This window comes from Poecilia reticulata, linkage group LG9 (assembly GCF_000633615.1).
Source record: "Poecilia reticulata strain Guanapo linkage group LG9, Guppy_female_1.0+MT, whole genome shotgun sequence".
Classification (NCBI taxonomy): domain Eukaryota; kingdom Metazoa; phylum Chordata; class Actinopteri; order Cyprinodontiformes; family Poeciliidae; genus Poecilia; species Poecilia reticulata.
In genome coordinates, this window is record NC_024339.1 from 9,547,562 (window position 1) to 9,557,315 (window position 9,754).

At 38.6% G+C, this 9,754-nt stretch overlaps 1 protein-coding gene across 1 annotated transcript in view; it reads left to right on the top strand.

The window, feature by feature from the left end:
- Positions 1–9,754, top strand: part of antxr2a (ANTXR cell adhesion molecule 2a) — an 81,839-nt gene that overhangs the window by 19,215 nt on the left and 52,870 nt on the right. Inside the window, exon 10 of the mRNA XM_008417763.2 lies at positions 2,060–2,129. Within this exon, the coding sequence (XP_008415985.1) occupies positions 2,060–2,129 (70 nt within the window). The remainder of the gene's footprint in view (positions 1–2,059; positions 2,130–9,754) is intronic.

The window sequence follows — 9,754 nt, forward strand, 5'->3', positions numbered from 1 at the left end:
AGGCTATGTAGGTCACTGTGCTCCTTATTTTGAGCTCGCAGTCTGTTCTGTTGAGAAATCCTTTTTCAGGAAGCAAACGGGATTTGGCACCCAGAGCCAATCTTTTAAAGCTCTCATTTGGCCGTGGGATCTGCGGGATCGGCGGCTGCCAATGACAACACTTCCATCCCTGACAAGTTATTTTTGATTTTTCAGCATTTCATCTCAACTAAAATACTTGAACATATTTTCTTTCTCCTTTTTTTCTCCCTTTTTAAAAAACAAAAAAAACAAAAAACAACCCCCTTATCTGAATTAGGGAAGTGGCCATTAGCAGATGTCTTCCTGTTAGTCCTTTCTCAGTTTAGGCTGTCTCACATTCGCCCACTTGGGGCTATTTATTCCCTTATTGGCTTTTGCATGTGTTCAGTCCAGACCTTTTTAACAGTGGGGCACCTTATAATTATGGACAAGCATCATGGCAACTATGGACCACACGCCACATATGTGAAACAGATGCTTCGCTCGTCTCCACCAGAAAACCAGTTGGAGGCATGTGCAGAAAAAACTCATCAGTCATATGAATAATCTCAGTGGCTGCCTTTGTCAACCTTTGATGAGCGCACACACGCTTATACACACACAAATTATAATCCAATCTGCCATTCCTTTTGTTTTTCCATCCACAACTCAGAGCTTTATGACATGATGGAGGGTTGAGGCCACGCTAAATTTTTTTTTATAAAAATACAAGAATAAAGTCATAAAATTGCAAAAGCAAAGTCAAATAAAGTTGTGTAAGAATAAAGTTGTAGTGTTACGAGAATTAATATTTATTCTTGTAATATTATGACTTTATTCTAGGAATATTGACTTTATTCTCATATATTACGTTATTTTTTAAATATAATGGCTTTTTTTTCACATCACTTTGTTTTGTTTTCTCAAAGTTTTATGACTTTATCCACATATGTTACGACTTTATTCTTGTATTATTTGGACTTTATTTTCGTACAAGTTTATTCTTGTAATACTTTGACTTTTTTCTCATTACATCATGACTTTATTCACTTAATATTTTTTATTATTACTAGCATGTCCCTCATACTCTGTCATATTATGAAGCATCCAACATGTTAAAGTTCTGATGAAGAAATATTTTACAACTTTTTTATGAAAAAATACATTTGTTAGAGTTTTAAAAAGTATAACAGTGTTATGCTGTCATTCAGATACTGACCACATATTTCACATTGAGTTCATTTGAGGACTCAGTCTGTTGTGGTGATGAGATTAAGGTTCAAAACCTTATGATTGGATTTCACATATATTTTTTATTGAATATAAAAAAGTCTACAGTTTTTTTTTTCCTGGATTACTCGTCTGTTTTCTTTATCTTTTACTTTATTTCTTACATCTTAATGCCACTGTGAGGAAACCACAACTCTATTCTTCCACTGGTATTGATGCAAAGTAACGTTTGGTTTGGTGAGTTTTCAAAGTACAGATTGGAGGAAGCTTTTAAAGACTGAAATATGAATAAACATAAATAAACCTTTTATTTTCTTAAAAATGAAAGATGGTCTAAATGAAAAGTTCCATTTTGTTTATTTCACTGACTTTAATTATCATATAACAATAATACACAATGAAGTTATTGCTCTGTTTTATAACAGACTTTCAGCTGAAGGCCAATGAAGCAAGTTTCAGATAAACCTGCTTGTCCAACGTGTGTAAAACATTTAACCAAATTTGCAGCTTTTCTACATTAATAGGCTAATGGACCTTTGATCATTTGTTCTTTTCTAATTAATTTCATTAAAACTTATGTTTAATTTATTGCTGGGCATGTAAAATTAGAACAATTCACAGCAAGACTGTTTCATTTTCATTTAAAATAGTCACTTTTGAGTGACTTAAAGTTTCTGATTTTGTCCCACGGTGCAACAATGTTTGGACTCCGCTGTTTTAAAATGAACTACAGCAGTTTTAAATATGTGATCTGGATCCATATTTAAAACTTGTTTGGTTCCACATAAGAGATGCAGAAAAAAAAGAAACTGTTGTGTTTGTTTTCCAGACAACAAGCCAACCTCAGTGCGCAATGACTACCTGCTGTGTCCCGCTCCCATACTGTATGATCCTGGACAGTAAGTGGAAAGCGGATTTACTCTTTAAGTTCTTATTGTTGAAGGAATTGATTGATATCAGGGGTCAGTATTTATTTCCTCTTTTTCCTGTTGTGTGTGACGAGTTGGAAGAACTTAATCTTTTCAAACCTGATAAGTCGTTTTTTCTGTTAAATACAAAGGGCAAATGATTTGAAAATATTAAAAAACTATTCCCTAAATAACCGTGGATGGCTGAGGGTAATGTAAAAGATGATCTTCCCTCAGCGTGTGATGCTGTGGTATGAGAAAGACGACCCACAGGTTGAGCTTCCTTCACATTCAACCGGAAGATTTATTCTTCTTGTGTTCTCAATCTTCTCTATGCCACCAACGCGGCAGCGCCCCTAGCGGTTGTGTGTGGAATTGCATAGGACTAACTAAAATGACACTAAAGAACTTATTTCAATAAGAGATTAAAGATACAAAAATAAAAATTATATTTTCTTACATATCATTTTTAATTTACTAAGGACTTGTTTTTCACCCCTCTACACAAATGATTTGAAAATATTCAAAAACTATTCCCTAAATAACATATAGGTGAACTAGAAAGAGATCAATTCTCTTTTAATCCAAGCAAAAAGGATTTTTATTGACTTTCTTGGTAGAAATCATCTAAACGTGAGCGTGCAGAGCAGCTATAAATGAGCACAGTGTGTGTAAATTAATTTAGCACTGCAGATATGCTCAGCAGCTCGTATGTAAGGTATGACGTTGGCAAGTTCTCAAGAAAAGTGTGAAATCTCAAAGACAGACATCACAACAACAGTTAGAAAAGGAAACCTGGATATAGATTCAATATGCTCTTCTATAAATTGAATTGTTTTTTTATAAACTGGAGAAAGGACGCTGATTAACATGCTACAAATCATTTTTTTTCATAAGATCCCAATATTTCCTTTCTCTTACAATAATCCAAAGTGTTTCATAAGAAATGTGTCTGTATTTTCATCCTTTTCTTTTGCTTTGTTTCTGTTCTTTAATTTCAGTTCTGTTCCATCTCCTCAGTTTAAGCAACTTGTTTCACTCCTCAGATTTCCTGCTTGCTTTTCCACATGTCTTTCTTTCTGCAAACAAACGCCGCCTAAGTCTGTAAATCATCCGTATGTATGTTAAACGTCGCTGTAAACAGTGCAGTCAGAGAAACACTGCGAGCATACGACCCACGAAGATCGAAGAGGAAACCGTGCAAACATGCGTTTTATTCCCGTCTGGGTGGTTATCGCTTGATTTTAACGACATCTTTTATAATCCCAAACCGGAGCAGATGATTGCTAAGGCATTCTAGATGGAACAACAGATTTTAATGTCCTTGCTGACTACAATCCAATCAAAAATGTATGATTATGAGCGCTGCTGCCTCCTCAAGGCCTTTGAGCTCTAAAAGAGATTATGTGTCATTCGATGACAGCGACGCTGAAAATGTTCCAAACCACCTCTGTTAATCCACAGATTTTTAAAAGGAGGTGATGAGATGCTGTCAGCAGAAGCCGAGAAAGAAAACTGCTGGATATTTAGATTTTTAGGTCTGTTTATTTGCCCCGATTCATTATCATGGAAGGACATCATAAAAAATACACCCATAATTCAGCTCTGTTTACTCATGTAACACCAAATTACAGCTGATGTCTTGAGTCACTTTAAAAAACAGGTCCAATTCATATTCAGTTGTACAGGATCCAGCTTGGTTCAAAATCAATTACCTTTATTCCAAGGCAACTCTGTAATGTCAAACTTGGATCAAATCATAAAATGTTCTCCCAATTATAAAACATAAAGTAATCTAAGAAAACCCAGCTGTTTGCTTTGAGTTGTTACCTTTGCAGTAATTTGTCATTCTGAGCAAAATGTGGCGACAGTGGAGAGGAAGCTCCTCCTTTTGACTGTTAGAAACATCCATTTTTCTCTTTTTGTTAATTTTCTATACGCAAATTTTTGGTCTTTTTTTATGGAAGTTCCTGCTTTTCCCTTTTTTTTCTTCTTTTTACATACATATGTACATAACTAACTCAATAGAGGTTGAAAAAAATGACTTGATGTATTTTAAAAAGTTCTGTTTCTTTTTATTATGACAAGCGATACGATCACTGCCCAGCCTTGTCTGAAGCGGTTTTACAGTAGAGGCCTCACTCACACACCAAACATGAATGCACTGACACTCGGTTAGCCCACGTAGAACGTGATCTAGATTTAGACTTTATGTGGAAGTGAACATTTCCTGTCTCTATAGGGACTTTTTTTTTAAACAAATCATCGAGGAAGTGGTTTTTTTTTCCATCTGGTAATAACCAGCAGTGGTTCAGTGGAAACAACAGACTCTGTTCTGGATTCTGTTTTTTCACATCCTGACAGGACCTGACGCCCGCATCAGGCTCCGCCCCCTCCGCTTACAGAAAGACCCTGCCTAATTAACTGTTGGCTGCCGATGCTGACCCATTAAGCAGTTAGCTGCTATGGGTGGTGAGTAAACACATCTGCTGGAGGGGCTCTAAAAGGATGTGCGACAGATGCAGCCGTTCCCTTTTCCACACTCCCCATTTAAATAATTCACCATGCTCTGACGATCCCCGCACCCCGGACCACCTGCATGGAACGGCGGAGCGCAGGAGCCTCCGTCTCCGTCCATCTGTCTGCTTCTGCTCCAGCAGCACTACAGGCACGCAGGATGCTCCTTGAGCACAGCTCCGCTCGTCCGAAAAAGACTCTCCTTCTCTCCGATCCCGCTTTGCGCCCATGTTTGTGCCACACATGGGGCCCTCGTCTTTCCAAAAATAAAACCTTCTCTTTTCTGGGCAGCATATTTCAGATGCACACTAGAAAAAACACAAAATATTACCAAGTAGTTTCTAGTGCAAATATTTTGGTACACTTGAAATAGAACAAAGCAAACTTAAAAGCAAAGCTTATTTTAAATCAAAATGTCCTTAATATTGCTGAAAAAAATAGATTATTTCACTAATAACACAGGAAAAAAGTCTTGTTTTAAGTAAAATTATCTGCCAGAGAAACTAACATTTTTCATCAATATTAAGGAATTATTTACCTAAAACAAGCTCCTATTTCTTAAAACTTAGTTGTAACAAAGATATTTCCACTACAAACTTGACTAAAACTACTTGGTGAGCGATTTAGTGTTTTTGCAGTGCAGCAGTCTCTAGAGTTTTAATGCTCAGCTGCAGCTTCCAGTCTACTTCCAGTCCAACCCCCAGATCCGCCCTGGTTGTCCTGGAATCGCTGTCCTCTGTTGGTCATGGAGCCGTGTGGAAGAGGCATCATCTGTGCTGACATCTGTGGCATCAGACTTGAAACGCAGGCATCTGCTGATTCTACCTCTCCCCGTTTCCTCCTCCTCCTCCCCATTAGGAGGCTCTGCACATGATCCTGGGGCCCCATTCAGAGGCTAAATGGCTGCTTTCCTGCAGCAGCATGTCCTCACCTGTGCTTTCATTTATGTGGCGATGAAATACCTGAGGTGGCACCTGCTTGACATTGCAGGTGCGGCGTCCGACGTGAACGCTTGTTAATAATTAAACACGCCGCCCCATCTGCTCCTGTGAGGGCAGGAAGATGTTTTCAACAGAAGTGTCTTGCTGTTTGTTTGTTGCAGCAGACATGCTGCTTGTGCAGAGATCTGCTGCTCAATGACACAAAAACGCAAAATGTTTGATAAGTATTTTTAGTCTACTTTCTAGTCCAAAAATCTTAGTACACTTAAAATAAGACAAAACTACTTACAAGTAACTTTTGAATAAGATATACAAGTTTTTTTAAGTCAATAATTTCTTAATATTGATATTAAAAAAATGCAGATTATACCAACAACACTGCAAAACCACAAAATCTTATCAAGTATTTTTGTCTAGTTTCTAGTGCAAATATCTTAGTATATTAAAATTAAGACTAAACTAACTGAGAAGTAACTTAAAAGAGAGACTTGTTTTAAGGATTTAACTCCTTAATATTGATGAAAAAGTTCTAGTCCCACTGGCTGTTTCTTTCTCATCAATGGTAATAAATTGTTTACTTAAATCATCTATATCTTGCTGAAAAGTTATTTGGAAGTTAGTTTTGTCTTATTTCAACTGTACAAAGATATTTTATACATATTTATTAAAACCTTCAGTAAGTTGTGACAGATAAAATGTGAAAAAGTTCAGCTCTTCTGTCTCCTCCTGGTGGTCCTAATGCCATTTGCAGAAATGCACAGTTCCTGGACCGGTCACTAACAGCCAATCAGAAAAAGGAGGCGGGGCTTAGCAGTATCAGCTTTGACATTACAGGAAACGGTTAGCCATGCTCTCAGGCAGTTTATTATATTTATATATTAATATATTTAGTTTATTTGAATGCAATCTGCATTTGACTTGAAATATTTCCTTTTTTGCTTGATATTATATAAATCTCACAACACTGGCCTACTGTATATGACGTTACTTAACATAATTTAGGCTGAGAGCCTTATTGTTTTCAGTCTGTTGAATGTTGTATTACTGACAGCAGGTTTCTCAATTGTTCTTTTGACTCAATAGTAGCTGCAATGTGCCTGCATGTTTTTGTGTTAGGGGGATTTTTTTGGTTGCTTTCTGCAAGATCACGTAGCCAGTAGAAATTATAATTAAATAGAAACATTTTAATTAAATAGAAAAATTACCAGCCAATCCATGTGATCAGTATTGGTGAATAGCAGCGTAAAACGTGACCAGAGCATCTTTTAACTCCCACTTTTTAAAGAACAACTGGAACAGCAGTTTATAGGCCAAGTTCCTGAAGATGACATTTATTTTATATTTCCATTGTTTTAGTTTTAAGATTCTGCTTATATTGATTAAGACCAATAACCGGTTTGATCAGCGTTTTATGGAAATCTGCCTCTGCTGAGTAACAACAGCCAGATTTCCCCAGCGTTTGTCACACCAGGATCTGTTTGGATTGAGTTTTTCACTCGACTGCTCGTCATTCTGTCCAAATGGTGGACGTCTGTCTCAGTGAGACGGTTTCTCATCTGGTCCCCAGGCTTCATGGAACGGTTTCCTCCCCGCCATCAAAAACCTCTGCCGTGCAGATGCGTCCAGAGTGATGGCTGCTGGATGCCAAATGACAGGCCTCGCATATGCCGTGCCGTGAATTATTCAGCCTCCACAGTTTTCACATGTTTAAAAGAAGTTTGAAAGCCATTAGCGTCTCGGTCGTCGGGCCGCTGCAGCTGTGTGGCATCATCAAAGCTTAGCGTCACGCCGGACCCACTTTCTGACAGATCAAACTGGGACAAACTTTTTCTCCACCGGGGTCTGGATATCTACAACGAAGAGCACAAGTGTCTCTTTGTATCTAAATGTTGACTGATCTGTGGGTCCCGTAACAAGGATCTGCCATTTATTCAGGCATTATGATCGGCCCACCAAGCAGCTGCAGCTTCCTCCTCTGTGTCACTCACTGGCTTTCACTGCAGGAAAGTTAAATGACAGCCAGCTATTTTTTTTTTCTTTTTCAATTATTCATCCTGCTTTTCATTTAGGACCCACTAAGCTAAATGTGGTACATTTTATCTGAGGTCTTGTTGTTGTGCGAAGGTTCACTGATGTTCTATAAATCAGAATATCAGCTAAATGTTTTAGGAATTCAGTTGAAATAATACTATTTGTTTAGAAATTAAATGAATTACACAGAGATTGGTGTTTTTCAAGTGTTTGGTGTTATTGTAATTTTGATGATAATAGATTAAAACAAGAAGCAGACTATTGCTCAGGGCTTTCTGGGTAAAACGAACACGCCGGTCTGCTGCTAGCGGGAGAAATGACTCGTGGTCTTTTACCAAAGACGATAAGGAAATTCTGTGACCACTAAAATCTGACGCCACTCCTTTTTTGGTTACATTTTGTGATGAAGGAAGTTGTGCTCAGAGGGTTTTGTGTCATTTCCTTTAGTGGTTCTTGGTGCAGCGCCCCCACAGGTGGGGAGGGGAACAGGTTGCTTATAGGGCCTTCGACACAGAGTAGTGTGAACGCAAACCGCACCGGCTGAAAATGCAACAAATGTAACCAAGTCTGCTGGACTATCGGGTGTGAAAAGACTCTTTAATTTTCCTCCTTAGATTCTCTATGGGGTTCAGGTCTGGCCAGTACCACCATCATCACTGATCCAGGTTTTGGTTCAGTTCAGGTCATGTACCAAGTCCTAATTGCAGAAGAAAGCATGAAGTCCTCTTATTTTTTCTGATAGACCTTGTTGACTTTGGACTAGATAAAACTCAGCAGATAACATGATGGCTTAAATCATGACTGGAAAGTCCATGCTGGACCCTGACCAGACATGAATTTTAAGTCTTTCCACTCTTCCTCTGGATTCTGGGACCTTGATTCCATAAATAAAAATGCTAAATGTATTTTTATCTGGAATGATCATTATCTTTCCAGCCTTTTTCTCCGGTGAGGTGAGATATTTTGGTGGTCTTTCCCAATCCTCTCAAAGCTGTGCTCATCCTTGTTGCTTCACTTCTTGAACTCTGTGACCAGTCAGCTTCTTTAGTACAGACTTTATGTGATGCAGGATCCTTGTAGAGCAGGGGTCCCCAAACTTTTTCCTGTGAGGGCCACATAACTTTTTCCTTCTCTGGTGGGGGGCCGGAGTCAGAAAAAGTGTTACACGTTTATCACCTGCGCTGCCGGAAATTGCCAGAATCGTTTCTCGATTGATTTTTACCCAGAAAGCACATGGGCAAAAACCGTTAGTGAAACGGTCACTGGGACTGACTAGTATATCAAAAACACTTTCATTTCATTGAGGGAAACCTGGAATGTGGAGTTCATAACAAACACGAGTGTTCATCTGCTCTGCCGCTAGCAAACAACCGTACTGATTAAATAACATAAAAGTCAAGCAGTTCCCTAAAAGTCCAACAGATGGCAGCAATGCGCCATGCAAAACAAAACGCCCACAGTTTACGGGACACACTTCCTGCTAAAGAGCCCCCTGGTGGTTGAAGAAAAATCCACACATAAACCCGGAAAATACAATATATGAAAAAAAATCTGACTGCTCTCTGGTATTGTTCCGGGGGCCGGACCAAATGTTGCGGCGGGCCGGATTCGGCCCGCGGGCCGTAGTTTGGGGACCACTGTTGTAGAGGCTTCCAGTGTCTGTGTGCAGGACATCTGTCAACCAGCAGGCTTCACTTCGATATTTCTGCATTTCCAGTACTCCTTCATTGGTCTGATGTAATTTTCAGATTTTCCTTCACTGACTGTCCATCATCATCAGCAGTTAACACCTGAAATATGTCCTTCCTAAATATGACTTTTTATTACTTTTTCAATCGATTGACTGTAATGAATTATCTTTTTGAGGATGTTCCCAGTTAGTGTGAGCTGCAGGTGTAAATGTGAGGAATTGCAAATTGAAATGTGTTTCACCAGATGGAAGTGCTGCTGCATGTTTTTCTGATGTAAAATGTGTGTGAAAAACGTAATTATAATTTATGTTCATCAGATTCAGTGCTATAACTAAGGTAAAAATGATTGCATGACTTGTGTCTGGGTTCTGGCTGCTGTGCAGGAAGTGAGCGCTGTGTGTGTGTGTGTGTGTGTGTGTGTGTGTGTGTGTGTGTG